General features: G+C 37.8%; 1 protein-coding gene across 9 annotated transcripts in view; it reads left to right on the top strand.

The window, feature by feature from the left end:
- RHOT1 (ras homolog family member T1) overlaps positions 1 to 21,296 on the top strand; it is a 57,904-nt gene extending 36,608 nt beyond the window's left edge. For 2 of the 9 annotated variants that reach the window (XM_044390705.3, XM_057317932.1), the window contains 8 exons: positions 255 to 355; positions 2,207 to 2,337; positions 3,024 to 3,107; positions 4,862 to 4,981; positions 6,136 to 6,338; positions 9,135 to 9,257; positions 18,788 to 18,931; positions 20,411 to 21,296. In XM_044390705.3, coding sequence (XP_044246640.1) covers positions 255 to 355; positions 2,207 to 2,337; positions 3,024 to 3,107; positions 4,862 to 4,981; positions 6,136 to 6,338; positions 9,135 to 9,257; positions 18,788 to 18,931; positions 20,411 to 20,528 — 1,024 coding nt within the window. In that variant the 3' untranslated portion in view covers positions 20,529 to 21,296. Of the gene's footprint in view, positions 1 to 254; positions 356 to 2,206; positions 2,338 to 3,023; positions 3,108 to 4,861; positions 4,982 to 6,135; positions 6,339 to 7,376; positions 7,473 to 9,134; positions 9,258 to 10,686; positions 17,880 to 18,730; positions 18,932 to 20,410 lie in introns of those variants that run through there. The other 7 variants (XR_008961227.1, XM_026517642.4, XM_026517645.4 and 4 more) reach the window with 7 other exon arrangements.
- The last annotated feature ends 725 nt before the right edge of the window (positions 21,297 to 22,021 follow it).

Here is a 22,021-nt window from a genome sequence, read left to right as displayed (position 1 = left end):
CATCTCACTGCTCATCTATGTGTAGGTAGAGGAATCCCACTCTCCCCTGCCAGCCTTGCATCCCCTCCCTCTCTTCTCTTCCTGAAGAATGGCGGTGTAGGGAAACCCAGGGTTGGGCACATGGGAAATTAAAGAAGTCTGACAGAAATTATCTGGGTCTGGTGGTAGGATTATTTGAGCTGTTGGGATCTTTTTTTTTTCCTATAAGTGTTAATTTAGGAACTTTTCCTGTTTCCACCTCCTCCCTTTCTTAGGCTCACGACCTACTTAGACGTCCAGCGATGCCTGGAGTATTTGGGCTATCTAGGCTATTCTATATTGACCGAGCAAGAGTCTCAAGCTTCAGCCATTACAGGTAAGTACCTGGATAGTACTCAGTTCACGCTAAGAAGCATTTTTTAATATTCTGGGTTCATGTGTGAAAAGAGTGAAAATAAACTCCTCTTCATTAGTCTTCCACGTCTATACTCAGTTTGTTCTCCTGGCCATTTGGTAATTTCTTTTGAGGTCAGAGGCTTGATTTTACTGTTCATCAAAAAAGAAAGAGTAGGGGCACCTGGGTGGCTCAGTCAGTTAAGCATCTGCCTTCGGCTTGGGTCACGATCCTGGAGTCCTGGGATTGAGCCCCACGTCGGGCTCCCTGCTCAGTGGGGAGGTCAGCTCCTTCCACTGTCCCTCACCCCTCTCTCACTCTCTCTCTCGCAAGTAAATAAATAAAATCTTAAAAAAAAAAAAAAAAAAACCTTAAAAAAAAAAGAAAGAGTAGAGGTTTACTGCTTACCCCTGAGGACACTCCACTGATGAACATGAGGGAGGGCTATGGGCATTAAATGTATTGTAATGTGCCAGTTTATCTTGTCTTTTCATTTTCTTTAGACATCAAAAACAATATTAATACATAATTCTGATACTGAATTAATTGTGTATGTCTTGGTTTTGTGACCATTTTCTACATTAGGAAATCTTTCCCAGACTTAATAATTCTTGCTAAGTAGTATGCTCCACTTAAAGAATACCATAGGTATGGAAATAACAAATTAGAGAACGGATTGTTTCAATATTTTTTTATATCCTAATTGGTGGGGGGAAATGCCATATCTTACAGGAAGTCCAGGCACAAGAAGACCACCATTTTTTTTTTTTTTAAGATTTTATTTATTTGAGAGAGAGCAAGAGAGAGAGCACAAGCAGGGGGGTGAGGGAGAGGGAGAAGCAGACTCCCCGCTGACCAAGGAGCCCGATGTGGGGCTCAATCCCAGGACCCTGGGATCATGACCTGAGCCAGAGGCAGACGCTTAACCAGCTGGGCCACCCAGGCGCCCTGAAGACAACCAATCTTAAATTGACAAAGTACCCTTTAAAGTAGTTAACCAATTAGGCACTATTTAATTCAGTACCAAAGAGCAAGGAACGATTTGCTAGCTAGCATGAGGTTGTCTCGATCAACAAAATATCGTGGACATCTTGCTATATCAATAAGTATAGTTTTATATATCTTTAATGTTAAATAGTGTGTCATCGTACGGATGTTGTGTAACTTACTGAACTTTCCCATGATTGTTGTATGTTTTTTATTATTTTCAGTTTTTGGCTACTATAAGTAGTGCCTCTGGTGAGCTTTGTTGTAGTTGGATTTTAGGGTACAGCTTAAGGAAGTCTCTTTACCTCTGGAAGAGAGGTGCCATTGCTCTGCTGTTGGAGTGTTGTTTTCTGGCCTGCCTCTTTTACAGATTAACATTTGAAAGCCAGTTAACCCCAGAGTACATATCTCTTTCCCATTTATAAATTCAAGAGTGTGCAGATTGGAGACAGCATCTCTTAATTTGTAATTTGTTATGACAGTTATTTATCACAGGAGAAAATAGGATATAATGTTGGCTATATTCATTGTAATTTTCATTCACTGTTAGGATATAGTTTTCCTTATGCAAATGTGCTACTTATTTTATGATGAAATAAATGTCGTTTGGTTCCCAGAAGTTCACTTTACAGCCAGGTTTCAGAAATGCATCTTCTCCACCCAGTGAAGCCCTTTGGTATATTTAGTGCTTGGTTCCACGTACAGCCTGGCTGTTGCACAGTGTGTCTGTTTATTAATCATATACGTCATAAAAATGAGAAGTGACAGTACCCTCTTTTGCTGAAGATGAAATGGACGCTCAGTGAGTCTAAATGATACATAATTAGTTTTTTTTCTTCCTCTTAGTAACAAGAGATAAAAAGATAGACCTTCAGAAAAAACAGACTCAAAGAAATGTGTTCAGATGTAATGTAATTGGGATGAAAAACTGTGGGAAAAGTGGAGTTCTCCAGGCTCTTCTTGGAAGAAACTTAATGGTGAGAATTCTCAGATAATAGAGCTTTATCCAACAAATTTTTATAGTCACAAGTTTACGTGATTTTTTTCATAGCCATTAACTTGTTTAGATGATTACTAGAGCTCAGTGGCCTGTGTATATAAGTAAAGTACCATCTAAGGGTAACAACGATCCTGTTGAAGTACGTTTCTCTTCGTTTCATTGGTGTTAGCTGCCATTTGTCTTTTTTTTTTCCTCAGCGGTATTGAGGTGGGGGTTAAACGAATACATGTGGAAGTACCTGACACGGTGCTTGGCGTGAAGTAAGTGTGCAGTAAATATTTCAGCCTGAACGCTGTATCCGGTTCTGGCTACCGCCCTGAGTAAGGAGAGGGATGTTTCCGGACGGGCCTCACGTCAGACCAGATTACAGTCGAAGGAGAATTGCTAGCAGGTGGCTCTGTAGTACACTTGCAGTCATGTAGTTTCCTTCCTTTGCAGCTGCGCCTTTTACTTTATGCAGAACAAATGCATCTTTTGTCTTAGACCTTAAGAACTAAGAAACATAAAATCAATGTCCCCTTTGTGCTGATACATAATACATAGTGTACGGAAGAATGCCCTTTTATTTATAACACACCCACACATACATGCAGAGTGTGTGTGGATGAAAACTAGGTACTGCAATTTCTTACTGTAAATATTGAGACTTTCGGTTGTTTTCAGAGGCAGAAGAAAATTCGTGATGATCATAAATCCTACTACGCGATCAACACGGTTTATGTATATGGACAAGAGAAATACTTGTTGGTAAGAAATTCTCTGGCATATAAAGATTAGTAATTATTAGGTTTATTTTTATATGACTCTTTGAAAACATAATTGGATTTACCATAATGGCTAGATGTGGAACTCGTGTGATTTTTTTTTCTTTTACCTGGTTTATTCACTAGAATTAATTTTAATTCCCCTGATGTGTGTGGTGATCACATGGGTGTAGATATAAGTGAAAATCTATTCGTGTGCTTAATTGTATATTATACACAATAGAAAGCAGAAACAACAAAAAAAATAACTTATCTTTCCTCTTTCTTCCACTTTTCTTTAAAAAAAATTTTTTTTCCTGGGGGCGCCTGGGTAGCGCAGTCATTAAGCATCTGCCTTTGGCTCAGGGCGTGATCCCAGGGTCCTGGGATTGAGCCCCACATCAGGCTCCTCTGCTGGGAGCCTGCTTCTTCCTCTCCCACTCCCCCGCTTGTGTTCCCTCTCTCGCTGGCTGTCTCTGTCAAATAAATAAATAAAATCTTTTAAAAAAATTTTTTTTTCTTCTACTGTTGACTAGAAATTAATATGAAAGCACATTAATAATACAAGCACCACATGTGCTTGGTAGTTTGTCTATATTCTGAATCGAGTTTCATCTATTTAGCAGACAGGAGTATAGTTACCAAATGTGTTAGTCTAAAAAAAAATGGATGAAAGAAGTGTGTGACTGAAAAGACACTATGAAATACATTAGAAAGAGATATATGTTCTTGGATCCAGTCAGTTTGGTTCGAACCCTGATTCACCATCGATTAGCTGTGTGACCTCAGACAAGTGGCTTATTCTCTCTGAGCCTTTCTTATTAAGTTAGCTAATACGAGGAGCTCCTAACAAATAATAGGTACCAGAAAAAGTTCATTTCCTTTCTTTTTCTTTTTGGAAATAGTTTATTCTACCAGACAGGTGATCACATTGAATTTCATACAGTTTTTCCTCTTTATGATAAAAGTTTTTTGTCAGTTTCTTATTAAACCTTGTTTATCTCCCATTTTTTTCCTGTAAGTATAGTTCTACTTAACTGGGTACTCAGTAAATAGAGCTGACTGTTAATTTTCCTGTTTTTATTCTTATACTGTTCTTAGTAAATTGGTATCTTTCGTGCCTCTGCCTATCCGTGCTGTGATGGTGTATATTTGGGATATATCGAGTCACTTCTGGTCTTGTACTTGCTTCTCTCAGCAGAGGTGCACGATCTTCTAAAACTCAGTAGTACTGAATTTTACTCTTGCGGGATCAGTGTCATAAGGGGGCTATTTCTTTAGAGGTTGTATAATAAACATTAAAAAAGAGTGGGCAGTGAAGCAGAACAAAATGACCTTAGTGTAAAGAGTCTTTGTTTTAAGTTGGTGAGAGAAAAGGTGGTCTGGTAGAAAGAAAATAGACTTGAAATCATAGTTGAGTTCAACTTTTGGTCTGATGACTTGCTCGATGTGTTACCTTAGGCAGCTGACTTTCTGTTTAGCTTGTCATCTTATCTGTGTAGAGAGTGTGCGTAAAGGGCCTGCCTGGCACGTATCAGTCACGAAACGTTTGCTTCTGTAAAACCTTAATCACTGTTTTCAGTCCACAAAATCAGAAGCTACTTGTTTATCTCCACTTCCCTCCTCTAAAAATAGCCTGAAAAGTTATGTTTAACTAGTACTTTATTTGGAAGTCAAGCAGTAATAACACATCATGACCTTAATTAAACATCAATATTATGATATTAATGTTTCTTATTATCTTTTTCTTTTTACAAGTTACACGATATCTCTGAATCGGAATTTCTGACTGAGGCTGAGATCATTTGTGATGTTGTGTGCCTGGTATATGACGTCAGTAACCCCAAATCCTTTGAATACTGTGCTAGGATTTTTAAGGTTTGTCGTTCTTTTGGTCTCTGTACCTGTTGGTTTGGTTTGTAACTTTATATGGAGTTAGATGAAATTGTATAATGTGATGTTTTCTAACCAGGGAAGATGCAAGAAAATCACTTGCAGAGCTTTTAAAAAATACATTTGTGTCCCATCCCTAAAGGTTCCAGTTTCATTCTGAGGTGGTGGAGTCCGAGATATCTGTATTTTAAAAACATTTTTTTCCACATGTGACTCTGATGTGCATCCATAGTTACGAACCTCTGTGCACATGGAGGGGTGCCTGACTTAGCTCAGTCAGTGGAGCGCATGACTCTTAATCTTGGGGTTGTGAGTTCGAGCCCCACGTTGGGTGTAGAAATTACTTAAAAATAAAATCTTAAAAAAAGAAAAAAAAAGCAGTGCACATGGATTATATATTGCCAGTTTCACCAATAATAATAATAGAACAAGGGGAAAAACCAGAGGCCTGAAAAGTCCTCAGCCACTTTGAGATCATCATCAAGATGCAATAGGAGTTAAAAACTGTAGGTACAAAGGCATTTATTCTAGCATTGTTTTTAATGAAAAAAACTAGAAATAATCCAGATGCCTAACAATAGGAGGATGGTTTACTAAATTAAGACAAAATAATACAGTGGAATATTAAGCAGCCATTAAAAATAATGGTTTTTGAATTCTGAAAACATGGAAGATTCAGCATTATATTTTTAAATGGCTAGGTCCAGCATGACTGCAGCTATAGAAATGTATATAAATGCATGTGCTTAAGGACTAATATATGAAAAATGAAAATAGTGAAAAAATAATAAAATTGTGATGCAGAAATTTAAAAACTGAAAATAGTGTGCTCTAGGATAGAGGAATTTAGATGGATTTTTCTTTGTTTCAAAATATGGTATCTTTTTAATAAAAAATACAAGTTTTTAAATTGTAGTGATTCTGAAGAGTCATTATAGGTTCATATGGTGACCAGCATTAGAAAATTGGCCCTGGTCTTATCAGACTGCCCTGGTCCACTGCCAGTCATTGCCTCTTAGTTTACTTTCTCTTTGAGGCTATGCTGTGCCTAGCCAGAGATAATTTTCAGTACACAGTAAATTAAATATAGTGATTTTTTACCTTGTCATCAGATTTTGATTTTCGTTTTTATTCCATAGCAACACTTCATGGACAGCAGAATACCTTGCTTAATCATAGCTGCCAAGTCAGACCTGCATGAAGTTAAACAAGACTATAGTATTTCACCTGCTGATTTCTGCAGGAAACACAAAATGCCTCCACCACAAGCCTTCACTTGCAATACTGCTGATGCACCCAGTAAAGATATATTTGTTAAACTGACAACGATGGCCATGTACCCGTAAGTACTTGCTCTGCCATCATTTTCATGTTGCATGGTTCATAAGAATGTCGCATGCCATGATTAGCCATGAGGGCGGAACCTTTGTCACACAGAAGTTGTTCAGCAACAGAAAGAGACTTTGTAATGAGAAGGAACAAATCTGAGTAAACGCGAGTTTGGTTTGGGTGCCATAAGAAAATTACACAAACCATGCTTCTGACAGGATTTGTATATTTTTAAGCAGACTGTCACTATCGTAATAGGATAGTACAACGAAACTCAGCCCCCGACCCAGCATTTAAAAAATAGTCAAATGGGGTTGGCATCATGTTGCTTTATGCTTTTAAGACATTTCCGTATGAACAAAAAGTTCATTTTAATATTTTTCTGTTGATTCATTGACCTTGAGTATGTGGAGGATTCTAAAATATTTTATGAATTAATGTTTAAATTATAGATATGTTTGAGAATATAATGTCTTTTTTAAGTGCTGTAAAAAGTAATTGTAATTGGAATTCCTGCTATATAAATGTTTTACATTAAGTGTTATGAACCATGAATTTTATGTACATTTATTGTATATCTATACATGCATATGCATAAGCACATAACTGTGGACATTTTCATAGCTTACTAACTGCCTTAGAATTGCATGGTTCTTAATGGCATTCTCCTCAAGTACTGTGTGTGTATAATTCTGTTTCGTAACAAGATAGTTTTTCAGGCAGTGCGTTTCTCAGGACTTTAGCTTAATCTCTTTATTATTAATTTAGTCTCTAAATTATTTTTCTTCTTATAAAAACTGCAGTATAAAGTACAGTAATAATCAAACATGGCTGCGAACTGAAGTCTTTCAGAAAGGTGTTAATTTGTGCAGACTCTAAATCAAAGTTAACTTCACTGCTATTCTGTTAACTGATACTTTAAAAAAAAAGGCAGCAAGCCTTTAAAATTCTATTTGTATTGGAAGACAAGTCGTTCCTATTACTATAAGATAAACAGAACCTTATTTATGTCTTGCCTTTGCTTTAAAACTCTCACGTATGTTATCTACAGAGAGGACCATTACAGAGACAGACTCTGCCGAGACATGGGCAACACTGATAGGATAGAGAATTTGAGAAAAATCTGGGTCTTTCTAAAAACTGCTTTGTAAGTTGCTTTTTCTTTATGGCTTCTGTGGGATTTTGTTGACATTTTCTTATAGATGACCAGATCTCCTTTCTTGCCGTAATTAACATTTAGTAATTATGCAGAAACGCACTGCTTGGTCAGGCTTACCGCCTAACTGTATATTACAGTGGTGTTTTTTTTTTCTTTTTCTTTTTTTCTTTTTTACTATGTAAATGCGCTGTTTTAAGCTTGTAGATAACTGTAACTGTGTTTTCAGATCTGCATCTTTAAAACGTTCTACTGCAATGCGTGTGTGCGTGTGTGTGTATGTGTGTGTGTATATGATAAATGTACATACAGGGACACTTGCTTATATGGTTAACCCCAAACTACTTCTCATGAAGCATCTCCCTGTTGCTAAGCATACTTTGCATCTCTCCTTTTTGGTGGGTGGAGCCTGCGTATGTTGAAGAGTCAGGCTGAATTGGTAAAATAACAGATGGATTCCAGTATGACAGCTGGCAGCGGCTTGGTAGCATCGATATGTTCCTCATCACAAGTCAAGTTTTTAAAAGGAATGTCTTGAGTCTATGAGAGTTTAAAAATTAATTCTCGTTTTTCTTCATGTTGGGAATTAGGCATTATTGGGACGCGGCTAATCTCCACAACCATGCCACCGTGCGATGTGGTCTCATCAGCTCTCACAAGCTAAGCCAAGTCAGATTGGGCCAGTCCTTTGACTGAGAAGCCCTTAAAAACAATGTTCAGGTGTTACAGGAAGTGCTGGCATTGAGTCATCAGGTGGCGCTCTTCTGAGTGGGTTCTGCGCCAGCGCCTCTTCGGGGTGCTGTGCTGGCTTTGTATGTCTGAGTGGCTCTGACCACTGGGCAGTCCCTGGAGGCCCCCTACTTTGGTTGCTAGGACGGAGGTGACATAGATTGCCCCATGTGCCTGTCCCAACTAGGATAACTCCACTCAACCAGAAAGGAGTCAGAAAGCCTCCCTAAATTTCATATCTAATACCAATTGGACCCATTGTTGATTTTTACATCTTTACCCAGAGTTTCATACTTAGCTGCTGTGTTTTAGTAGCAGATGAAGTCAACCCTGTATTTTGTTCAAGTGGAAATTTATGAAGCACTTTGATTTCCTTTGGGAGCCAAGGTGCTTGATGAATTAAAGACGATGTTGTTCATATCTCCTCAGGGTTGAATATACTCGTCTTTTGACCCTTTTGTGTATTTGTCACTCTTCTCCTTCCTGGTTTTCAGGCATGTGTGTATGCTGAGGGAGGAGGAGGGAATGCTTATTTAAATGCTAGCAAACTTTGTCCTTTCGGTGGGTGCTATGGCTTACTCAGTTTTTCTTTTGATTAATTTACATGAGGGTGCCATCTATTGCTGTGCATACTTATTCCACCAAACCTCTTGTAATAATAATTCCATCCCCCCTCCAAAAAAGCCAAGAGTGTTAGCTAATTTTCCTTAGGCTTTCTCTAGGGAGGGAGGAGGGAGCTATTGCTGCGTATCGTATTTTTGGTAAATGTGGAATTCTGCACAACTTTAGCATGCCCCACACTGTCCTTTTCCTTAGTGTTGCTTATGCCTAAATCTTTTTTTTTTTTTTTAAGTTGGCACACCCTAACTTGTGCCGTATTTGTAAGTAAGAACTCAACTCCTGTCCTTCTGTGTGTTTTCGCAGCCATGCCCGGTTACGCTGTATGTGCACCTGCAACAGGTGTACATTTTGCATCTGTCAGAACTTCCTCAACTCAGACTTGCTGCAATCTGTAAAGAACAAAATCTTCACTGCAGTTCTTAACAGGTTCTTAACTTTATTTACTGGGTACCAGGCATTCTGTTAAAATACAAAAGAAAAAAAAAAGCGGATAACTATTTATTATACAGATACTCACTACAAAGACCACAAGCCAGCCGATGCCCAACTAACTTCCACTAAAATTCTCACCGTGGTGACGATGTTTTTAGGGGACTATAAAATAAGATTTTGGATTTCTTTTTTCATGAAGAAAGTTAAATCATTCATATGATAGGATAATATGTGTAGGGAGATTAAAATCTTTTGGCTGAGAGTTGTAGAAATAGATTAGAACTTTCATGGTAACGAAAAGACATATTGATCCCAAATGTTAAACTGGACTCACGTTCAACTAATATAACTTAATTAAAACCATACTAATGCGAACGGTATCTTGGGTTTGAACAGTTTCTGTATTATAAGTACCTGGAATGTTTATTTGAAAGAGCATGGCTTCTGGAAATGAGGATAATAGCCAACTTTGAGGATTCAGAGGAATATGGGAAAGAACAAAAGATCTGTATGTAGTACTAGTTTTTGAGGTCTTTATGAGCCCAAAACATGAAGTATGCCTAGAAAGTAATATGCTTTTTAGAAAGGGAAGCAAAACAAACAAACAAACAAATAGGATATCTACATTCCCTCAAAGCACAGAACTTGGAAGGTTATATTCTTATTCTGGTCATGCTTCCATTGTTCAGATTCACATTTTGTGAACATTTAAGAGCCTATGTACTATTAATTTGTATCTACTGCAAATTTTGTGTCTAAAAATGAATGAGTGTTTTGAAATTGACATTCAGCTGTCATTGGGAGCTGGGCTTGATTAAGACAGATGATCCAGCTAAATAGATTTTGGTTGGAAATGGGTCCATTCTTTGTCTTACTGTTGGACTCTCGCTGAAGGCTAAGCTCTGGCTGTACGATAGTTTGTGTCCACCAGCAAAAATAGTAGATGTGGCCGTGAAACAGTGAGACTATATTTAATGTGGGTCAGAAACTGATTTTGAAGGCATTCTAAAAGAGTTGCGGTGATGTTTGGAGCACTAGCAGCTCTGGAATAAGAATGCGGCCATCTCAGGTGACTGCTTTGAAGGGACCGCCACACTAATTTGGTGGTAAAGTTCTGCCTCTGTCCTCTGAAAGGCATCTTATAAAGTAGTAACACAGATTCTCTCATGACGACCGTCTGAGAAAGTGCAAGGCTAGTTCAAACCAGGCAACATTCAGGAGCTCCGGTGTTGGAAATGGTAGAGTGGGAAGAGATTCCAGAACTCATCTGGCCTAACCTCCCATTAGAATGCCTTACTTCCTGTGGAGAGTACTGTTTATCTGCTGATGGCTTTCCTCATTGGAGAGGGTTTTTGCTTTTGCCTTTGCTCTTTATTTTTATTTTTTAACTAAAATGATTTCCCTATAACTTTCTCTCCTTTAGTTTTAGTTCTGCCCTTTAGAACAACATACGACTATTCTACTCCCTCTTCAACCTAGCAATCCTTCAGACATTTGAAGACGGCCATCATGTCTCCCCTAATTTTCTCTTCTCCAGGTAGAACATCCCCATTTCTTTCAGCCTTTTCTTAAATTAGATGGTTTAGTGACTTCATCAGTCGTGGTTGTCCTCGTCTGAAAGCCCTTTAGGTTTTCAGAGCTCCTCTTAAAAGAGGTACCACTGAGAATGGAGAGCAGTGCTCCAGGTGTGACGGGACGAGTTCCCGAACAGCGGGTAGTCCTGTTCCACAGTCAGGACGGCACCTGTCTGCTGCATGAAGTAACGTTTTTAGCAGCCCCATCCCACTGTTGATGTATATGAATCTTGGGGTTCATATTTGAATCAGATTTTTTTTCATATGAGGTACTGTTCAGGCAGTGTGTCCCCCCCCAGTTGTGTACTTGACATTTTTAGTTGACTCTTTGAATCTAAACACAGATACCTGTGTATCTCTATTAAATGTCATATTCTTCTTTTTGATCCATTTGTTCTAGCTCAGTCATTTCAAACATTATTTCTGTCATTTGTCCCATGATATATCTCTCTTGGCATTGTGTTATTTGCAAACTTGGTAGATATGTCTTCTTTATCGTTCAAGTTATTAATAAAAAATAATGTCGAATACCAAGAGATTGGAGAGAGAGAGGGAGCCAAAGCCAGCAAGCCCTGAAGTATTCCCTCGGAGAACTCTTTTCCCAATGACACAGGCTTAAAATTCTTGGGGAAAGATTATTCTGTAAATTAAAAATATTTTATTATCCAGTCCGTGTTTTATCATATTATCTTACAAGAGATTTCATGGAGGGTTTTTTTGAAATCAATATGTAATTTCTAACACATTTCTGAGATCTACCAATGTAGTAATTTTATCTAAATAGGAAGTGACGTCTATTTGGTGTCTTATTCTCGGTGAACCCACCTTGGCTCCTAATAATTGCTAATCATAAAAACCATCTGTTTTACTTACTCTGTAAGATCTTGAGTGTCCATACTTGCAGATTGATTCATTGTCTGCATCTTTAGTGACAATTTTATTCTCAGGTCGGTTTAGTCAGCTTCCAAATGGAAAAGGGTGTGTATTAATGGATGAGTTTGCTCGTAGTTAAGTACTCTGTACAACGATCTTTGAAGAGAAATCAGTACATTTTGTCATATCTATTTATAAACTAGAACTGATTGAATGGTAATGTCAGCATACGTCTAGTAATCAAGAATGGAATGAATGAAAAAGATAAGGAGGGAAACCAACATACCTTTCAAAGAACTCCTTCCTGATTCCTCGTAGTGTTTCAAAATTTTATAGAAGTACGGTGGAAACAAGAGTCCTGTACTGAAGTTTCCCCTAGTTTACAGAAGGATGTAGATAAGGTAGATGGGGGTGGAGCCCCAGCACTTAACTACCTACAGGGTCTGGATGGGTAATGTCAATGCACGAAGGTGGCCAAGTATGAGAAGTGAGAGACGTAGGGACCATGCCAGGCCCTGTCTAAAAGAGGCAGCCACGACTCAGCTCTGGCCATTTGTTGTTGCCCAGGCTGGCTGTTGCCAGGTCTTCTGATTCTAGGAGACACTAGACATCAGGATTTTTATGTGAAATTTCCTGCTATTCACAAAGTGGCAAGTAAATGTAAATCTTTAAAAGTACTGATCAGAACAAAACATGTTGACAGGCCACCAGCTTGCAACCTCAGGCTAAAGATATGGCCTAGAGTTGTGAAACTGCAGGCAAAAAAAAAAAAAAAAAAAATACATACACCCAAGGAGTGAAATGTCTCTTTCCCCTTCCCACCAACCAAATTCTACTTCCTTTTTCATGAAGAATCTGAAAAACTTGTGGGGTAATGGGGTCGTCTCCTTTCTTTCCTATCTCTCAGGTTGTGGTAACCTTTGGTGGTTGGCCACTATTGGTTTGCCATGCTAGATGTATCTTAATGTTATAAAGCAGAAAAAGGATTGATTAATCGGGTAAAAGACATTTAGGTATTTTTCACTGTAATTCAGTAGGGAGGAGTCTCACTCCACACTAAGCTTTTAAGTCTCTGGTTTTAGAAACCTGCCACGTCTCGTGTTTGACTTCGAAGTGTAAAAAAGTAGTTTTAAAATTTTTATTTAAGCAAAAAGTTTCATTAAATGTCTGCAAAGAAATTAATAGACGGGTATTGGTACGTACATGTTGGTCTCAAATTTAATGCCTTGGCTTAGTGCACTTGTAAACATGTTGGTTGTGGAAATAAATCACTTCCAGAGATAGTACCTGTTTGAGGCCACATTCTCCCTTTACCTCCCTCTGCTCCTGTGATTTAGTCGCTCACATACTTAAGTACCTGCTTTAGATAGGATCCTGCTGTGAGCTGGGGCAGAATATGAAGATGAAGAAGATATGGACCTGCCTTTAAGTGCCTTTCTAAATACTATGTTATTAGAAAAATTTTCCTTAAACTTTGATTATGTTTTCAGTAACCTTAGTCCCTTAGGCTACAAAAGGAAGTGCTACAACCTGATCAAGAGAGGATTTAAGCCCGATAATTTATATTTAGGCATATTAGGCACAATCCCACAGATTCATTTCTGAAATTACCAGTTTTTTCCCTAGCTAGCTGTCTTTGACCAGTAAATATTGTCCCCTTTTTTTTGAGTTTGTTTACGGACACTACGTATTTTAAGTAGAGAGTAATAAAACATTTTTTTTCTTTTTAATGTAATTGAATATGTATGTGTTTCAAGATGTGAAAAAAAAATGTTAAACTATGTATCTGACATGTAACTCTGTTCTTTAGTAATTACGGTCTTACCCTTGTGATCTGGATAGCTTTATGTTTTTCTTTAGAACAGTTTATGAATAACCGGAATTATTTGAATTTAAAAACATTTAGAAGATGATTAATATCTGGTCAGATGATTTTAATCTTTGGCAATGCTTTCATTTCAAATAGTGTAAATTATGGTACTGGGAAAATAAACCTTCTGATGATGTTTTAATTTTTAATTACCTTTTCGATCTGAAGGTGTTAAAATGATTACGTAGGAGTGAGCTGGATTGTTGGTTTGAACTACCCAGGGTTTTAGTTATCAAGTATTTATTATTCTGACTTCAGAAGACTCCTACTTTGCATGACGATGTTACTATACTGTAGTGTGCCGTGGACTTTAATTTGTCCTTTCCTTTAGGTGTTCATTTTAATTTGTATGTCTGTGTCACTTTGTCATTTTTTTTAACTTCTCTCAGTCCCTATCCCAGCTAATTTCTGTGTGTAATCCTCCCACTTCTCCTAACCTATAATTTAATTGAAATTGTTTATTTTATGATTTGTTATTTTGGTGTGATTTTCTTTGATACGTATTTTGGTTTTAGGATTTCTTTCATCCCATTTTATTATTTGCATCAGCCATATAAATTATTTGTTCATGTTAGTTCTTAAGTTCAGTAGCAGCATTTGACTTTAGCAACCAAGTGCGTAGTTCACCGTATTTACAGCGACCCAAAGGGGTGATGGACGGTCATTGGACCCATTGAATTCTTTGCCCTATTTTTTTAATGCATTTTTAAAATTGGGTGTATGTGGCATTTATTTTAAGCCATTTATTAATAATATTTGCCCATATTGCTTAAATAATCACCGAAGTTGCTCCTTCATGTACTTTAAAACCATGGTACTTATAGGAGCCCCTTTTTTGAAGAAAGGATTTTATTACTGTCACAGTGAAATGAACTGCCTTTTCATAGGATTGCCTTATGAAGAGGATAGGTACCTTGAGATCTTAATGTTCTAGAGATTCTTCTGGGGATGTAAGAGTTCTTAGGATATTATGTTAATGTAAACTATTGTATCCAACACAGTCTGTCCTGTGTTTTAGTTTCATATGAAGCTTCTATGTTGTCTTGTATCAAGGTCCTTACAAGACTTTTCCTTAAATTAGTATACATAGTCTTATGTTTAAAATTATACAGGAGCTTATGTTATAGATTCTCGTTAAGTAAGCTGCTGTTTGCTTATGCGTTTTAATTTTTTTGCCATTTGGTTAGAATATTAAAGGACACCACAAGGTGGAGTTTGCTTGTTTGATCTCTAAGTATCAGTAGGTAACATATAGATACTCTGTGTTTCCCATGTATCTAGGATCATCTATACATTTCGGTTCTTATGCTTGGTGAAGCATTTCTTGACATTGATGCACACTTATGTCCTTTTTCAGAGTATGTTACTATCCACGCATGCTCAGTTAACAGCTTGCTTATGATGTGTGTTGCAACTCATTGTGTTGAATAGTATATTTTGACTTCTTAAGCTATTTTGAGAAATGCCTTATTAAAAGATTTCATACCTACCAGTTCAATTAGAAGAATTGTCATTATTAAAATTATTATTAAGAGTAATTGCATTATTATTAGAAAAGATACTTCACCAGGCAAAAACTAAGCACCAAGAAAACATTGAGAGGAGTAAAAGCAGGGAGGCCCACAAGACTTCAAAAAGCAAGTGAAAGATTTAAAAACAGAATACTTAACTATAGTTTTGGTGACCTTGGTACAGTTTTCAACTTGAGCTATGTAATTGCAATTAGGAAAAAGCTGTGTGTGCTATCTATGAGCCCTAGTAACTAGATTCCATGCATTACAGTTACATAGGCGGTTCCGAAGTATTAACTTAAAAATTCCTACTTGAAATATGTATGTGGATAGAATTCTAAAATTAGAAGAACACTCATATTCCTGCATCTGTGCACCACTGCTTTGGGTTTGGGAAGGATCGGGTGGTAAGATGAGAAGAATGCAATCTAGGAAATTCACGCTTTTTCTGCACAGTTGCATGGGACGGCTGGTGAAAGCTCCGGGGTGGGACTGCTCTTCCCGCCGTCTCAGCACTGCTGCTCTTGAGTTTGCTCCACTGAACTTTTCTTTCCTCCTCATAAGAGCCTGCAACTGACATCTGGACCTTTCTGGATTCTCCCCTTTCCTTAAATTCTAATTTTTGCAGACTTTTAGGTCTCTGCAGTATAGTTTTTACACCCCAGATATAAAGTCCTGGGACACGTTATAAAAGATAGTATTAAAAATACCTTATTTGGTTTAATTCCATTGAGCCCTTTAGAATTTGATTATTTTGTTTCTAAATATTGCAACTGATACAATTCCTTTTGTTACTGGTCAAATACGTTCAACCAGTAAGATTTTACTCATGTTCTTATACACGTCATAAATTGCAGAGTGAATCAAAAGTATCTCGTATGCCTTCTTTAAGGCATTCTGTGCAAAGGTACGTAGGAATGTGGTCACTCTGTTATATGCGTTGTTCACACAGACACTTCTTAATTTAAGCTTTTATTGCCTGAAGTTTGAAACCTCTCCTCCTTGCTGTCTTATTAAGTAGCAGTGTAGGGGTACGTGGCTGGCTCAGTCAGCAGAGCATGCAACTCCTCATCACCAGGTTGAGTTGAAGCGTGGAGCCTACTTTAAAAAAGAAAAAGAAAAGAAAAAGAAAAAAAGTGCTTGTCATCTGATTGACATATGGGCCCTCAGCACTTCTAAGCAGAAAGGCAGCATCCAAAATGGAAGAATTTTCCACCTAAGAACTTAGAAGCTCTGACAAGCTTCAGATGATTAATTAAGGATTATATTCCAGCATTTAGTCATTATTTCTTGTGTTCTAAAAAGAGATACTGCTGAACTAAATTATTGCACATAGAGAAGGAAAATGTGATTCTGGTATATCAATAGATTTTTTATTTTTTTATTTAATTTTTTAAAAAGATTTTATTTATTTATTTGACAGAGAGAGCGAGCCCACACGCACAAGCAGGAGGAGGGGCAGAGGGAGAAGCAGACTCCCCGCTGAGCAGGGAGCCCAATGTGAGACTCGATCCCAGGACCCTTGGGATCGTGACCTGAGCCAAAGGCAAACACCCAACCGACTGAGCCACCTAGGCGTCCCTCAGTAGATTTTTTAAAAACAATCTTTATACACATACATGCACACACATTTTTGACCTTGTAATATTCATTTTTGGGAAGTCTCTTAATACTAAATACGGAGAAAAATCTTACGTAGAAGGATATTCATCCTTTTAGTTATAGTCACCAGTAACTGGAGGCAGCCACCCATAGGGGAACCGGGTATAATACAGCTGTTTAAAATGATGTTTCTGTAATTTATGAAAAAGTCCTTACATAATAGTAAATTTTCAAAAGGATATAAAATTATATAAATTATACACATTGTGTTTGCAGCTATGTAAGAAACACATAGAAAAAGTCTATGGGGCGCCTGGGTAGCGCAGTCGTTAAGTGTCTGTCTTCGGCTCAGGGCGTGATCCCGGCGTTCCGGGATTGAGCCCCACATCGGGCTTCTCCGCTATGAGCCTGCTTCTTCCTCTCCCACTCCCCTGTTGTGTTCCCTCTCTCGCTGGCTGTCTCTCTGTCACATAAATAAATAAAATTAAATTAAAAAAAAAAAGAAAAGAAAAAGTCTAAAAGGAAATACCCTAAGTTTTAATTCGTTGCCTTAGGTGATGGGACTCTAGGTGATTTTTTTTTTCTTCCGACTTTTATTTTCCTCGTATCTTATAATGACCATATATTACATTTTTGACAGTAAAAAATAATAATAAACTAAAAAAAAAAGTATGCCATAAGATAATTTATTCTAAAATGATATTTTATGTGAGTCATTTTGAAAGAATTGTACTTTGGAATTGTGGAAGAATTGTTTTTGCTTGAGTGTAGAAATGAGCTAGGAAGCAGCTTTATGAAACTATTACTCTGCTTCGCCTTGAGACCTGAAACGACAAACATGGCTCGGTTCTCATACTTACGGAATCTAATTAAGATCATCCACTGTTCTCTCTTCAGGTGCTGTCAGTCAGCTAAGCAACGACAAGTGTGCCATCCGTTATAAATGCTTTCTCGTACCGAGAGAGTCTGCTTAGTGCAGCTTTCAAAGGCACATGCAAATGGCATAAAATTGGTCTCTAAGTAGCTTTCCAGGTCCACAGGTGTCTTAAATAACCACTATAAGGTTGATGGAGTCATTGAAGTATTTCTTATGAGTTAATAGTTGCCTGAAGTTTTAAACTGGCCATATCTTGACCATGTATCTGGATTGCTTCTCATACGGAAATGTAAACTGCTGTGCTGCCTGTGGAGGGCTATCCTATAGCGGGGTGGGGGGTGGGGGGGGTGGGAACCAGTCATTACTGTCTTGAAATGCAAAAGCCAACTAAGCAATAAAGTCAGAATATATTATTCCGTGAATGGTAACACTTGCTTAAAATACAACAAAGGGAACTGTGTAAAACAGATTCCATACTTGAAAAATATTTATGAGAAATCATTTTGACCGATTTTAATGTGATGACAGCTAGCTTTAATCCTAGCTCTTTTCTTCCCCAAATTAAAAAATAAACATTAAAAAAAGTCTTCTAAAAATCCTCCATCAGTGAAGATGCATAAAAATCAGAGACCAAAGCGGAAGCAGAAGCTCTCCCGCCCTTTTAGCCTGTGGTCTCACTTTAAATTCTAGGCATCTCTATTGATTTGGAGCCACAGACTTAGGTCTCTGATAGTCCATGAGTTTGGGGTGTTGGACTCAATTTGTTACAGATGTACGTTTGCAGTTGTGGGTAGTCTGTAGTTAGAAGCATCAGTACGTTTCGTGACTCATGGTCGTTAGCCTCATTTTGAATGAATACTTACGGTCACCAATTACCGTCAGGAACTGCTTAGGGACGGTTTCCAGGGCCTCTCTTAGTGTTTCAGGTCTACCAGGACCAGCCTGGAAGGGATATATAGAGAGTGTATGTAACAGCCTCAGGTTTTCTTGCCGGGTATGTGAGTGTTTTTAAAAAGTACCCATAGCTCTTTTTTTTGGAAGTTTGGCAATTTGTGACAGAATACATTTATTTTAAATATAGAGAGCATGAGCTGGATCGTATTAGGGTGGCAACTCAATTTTTATGTGTGGGATGTTTAATTGAGAGATGTTATTTTCAGTCCCCTTCTTTTGTGAGCTCTGCCGTGAACTGCAAACTGTGTGCGTGTGTATAAAAGGTTAAGAGCCCGGGTAGCTGAGTGGGGTGCCATGCTGTTAGCAGACGACGAAGGCAGTATTACTCACCAGGTGCACGCCGTCAGCTCTGTAGAAGATTCCATCTTCATGCAGTCATCCCATGGTCCACTTTTTCTTGAAGCCAGGTAACATTTCCCACAACCAGTGGGTTGGCCTTGTTGGAGTTTTTCCAAGTGGAAAAACTTGAAACCTACGAATTTTCTTCCCTAACTTGAAATAAATAAATAAAACATTGCCTGTTGGAGGAACTAACTCACAAGGTGGAATGAACCTGTGTTATCACTTTGCTTTGTAAAATAATATGTCAGGAGTGATTTTTTTCTTTTTTTTTTTCCTTTCTTTTCTTTTCTTTTTTTTTAGGAACTGGGGAGAATAAGAAATTGGCGTGCTGTGTGTTGTTTTGCCATGGTGATAAGCATGGAGCACTCTGGCTTGTGTTATAGACTTGTTTCTAGGATGGGCAGGTCGCGTTTTGTGATAGCTAATCTGATCGTCACTCTATCACTGAGGCAAAGTCGTTCTGTACCATTGATGTTCTTGGCTCTTAACTCTTTTGCATATGTCAGTGTCTTGGTCCTTTAATGATGTCTGACTTTGGCTTCAAATCTGTTTGTTTCTTAGTTGTAAAATAATTTCCTGACCTAGACAGTCTCTCTAAGCTCTTAATTCTGTAAGTTTTCTACATCTCCTCAATTGTGCTCATTCAACTAAAACTCCAGTGACACTTGAATAAAATAGTCCAGCTTTTGCTTTCCAGTGTTGTCCTCTTTCTGGTAAGCTGTCATACTTGAGACCCTTGAGGGGCTTAGCAGTGTCATTAACTGAGCATGCTCACAAACTCAGTTTGTGGTTCAGGCTGTCCCTGTTCCTGTCGTGCATACTATGGCTTCTTTTATGTCATTTACCATTCAGTCCACCATGTTACATGATGTCCTTTAGTTGGTACCATTGTCACTGCCTGTCTGACTAATATCAGGGTTGGTTTTTTGTTTTGTTTTGTTTTTAATTTTCTTTCTTTAACCAGCAGTAACCCAATTAATGCAAACTGGTAAATCTTCCCCATCCCCTTTGGGATTTTTTTGGTAAATTTTCATGGGGCTCAGTGTTTCCAAAGTTGACTTTAAGCATTGCTCTTAGAAAAGTATGGTCACTTGTCGCTTAACTGCTTACACGATAGCTTTTGACTCCTGGGCACAGGAGATCGCATATTAAGTTCCATGAAATTGACTCTCAAAATTGTGAGATCTCAGTTGTAGCTTTCATTTTGAAGGACCGTGGTGGGATTAAAAAGTGGTAGGTTGATTTGTCTACGTTCTCCATTTCCCATGTGAAGAAAATGTCTAAAATTTTAGATGTTGATTCCTCCCAAGTAGTAGCTAATTATAAAGACATTTGTCTTTATTAATGTCTGCATGATGTCTAAAGATAATGATTGTCTGAGCAATGTACATGTGGCTATATTGATAAATGTTTTTGGTAAGCATTACTGTATGCAATTAGCCTGACAAGTGTGCTAATACTTCCCTAAAAGTAGACTGTTACTATGTAATTGGTATTTTCATACTAATCATGTTTTGAACATTAATTATATTTTCTGACTACAGGCACGTGACACAAGCTGACCTCAAGAGTTCTACGTTTTGGCTTCGAGCAAGTTTTGGTGCTACTGTTTTTGCAGTTTTGGGTTTTGCTATGTACAAAGCATTGTTGAAACAGCGATGATTAAAAAAAAAAAATACCGGCCCTACCAAAAACAAATACTTTTATGTATTTATGTATGCTTTAAATTCTGCTAGAAATATTGAGATATTTATACATGCAGAGTTACTTTATTAATATTTGTAATTCATGCATAAGAGTATTTTAATGATAGTTATAACTGCAGTATTGGCTAGCATATGGAAAGAAAGAGCTTAACAGCCAAACTAAAATGGCTAAATTTCAGAGGCCAAAAGGGAATATTTTGTAAATAATGTACATATTCAGGCAAGATATGGTCTCCCAAACTGAATTCTAGAAATGATGTTTCTAGATGTTTCTATGTGGTATTGTTAGTGTTCGGTTGGCTCACTCTCCTAGGTCTAAGTCAGCTCAGAGATTGTATTTACTCATGGATCACTTATTTATTTCACATTTTACTCAGAACGATCCTTTGGGTTCTTTAAAGAACATGAGGCACAATTTGCCATTTTCTCTCCATTTTTAAAAAGAGATGAGTCGTGGTCAGCTCACACCTGTCTTTCAGTCACTCGTGGTAGGCCAGCCTCGAAGCCGCCGTGCAGTCTAGAAAGTTGCATAGCTGAGTGAAGTGCTTCTTTAAAGGAAGGAGTGAGGTAAAGGCAGTTAGCTGGGACGTTACCTGTATAATGATTATGTTGCTTCCTTTGTCTGTATGTGGAATTTTATAGCCCTTTCAATCAAATGAGAAAAAAAGATTTGTATATTATCAATGTTTTTAGTTTAAATAAACAGTCACCATTACTACTATTGCACTTCCTCCCCCAGTGTACATCATTCCATAACGGCCGTGTCTATTACAGTGTCTCACGGTGGCTGCATGTGTCATAAAGTGTTCTCTATCTGGCTAGGACAACCCGGAGGCAGCACTTTTTTAAATGGTAAAATAAATCTAATGAACATAAACTCTCATGATAAACCTATTTTTTTCCATCATCAACCTTTTCGAGTATTTAAATAAATAACTGCTGTGTACCGTGATCTTGAGTTTTTTGTCTTACGAAGTAAATAGAAATTTCTGTACAGGTGTGAATGGAATCCTCTGGTTTCTGTCTTTCTTACCTTGAAAATTATTTTTTGTTCAAGCAGATGATACTCATTAGGAGAGAAGACAAGTATGATTTGTATATAGAAGAAGAAGTCTATTTTAAAGTTGTGGGCAAATCTATTTGTCGAGAAGGCCAGAGGTTTTCTCCCACATACGCCTAGCTCGTGTGGTTTCTGCTGTGACATACGTGTTTATCCGCTTCTCTAACTTGGATTTTTTTTCCTTTTTTGCTGTTCTGATGGACGTCTAAAGATCACACTCCCCGAGCAGCTGGAAACAGCATAACTTACGAGCTGTACACTTGTAAAGTAATCTGTGCCGTATTTAGCTGGATACTTCCCTGTCCCCCTACTTCCCATTTCCATTCTAAATTTGAGGAAAGGGAAGATTAAGCAAAAATTAGGTGACTCCTCATTTTCTTTTTTCTCGG

This window comes from Ursus arctos, unplaced genomic scaffold, assembly GCF_023065955.2.
Source record: "Ursus arctos isolate Adak ecotype North America unplaced genomic scaffold, UrsArc2.0 scaffold_24, whole genome shotgun sequence".
Lineage (NCBI taxonomy): Eukaryota > Metazoa > Chordata > Mammalia > Carnivora > Ursidae > Ursus > Ursus arctos.
The sequence above is the reverse complement of the archived record's forward strand: the minus strand, read 5'-3'. Positions and strand labels throughout refer to the sequence as shown.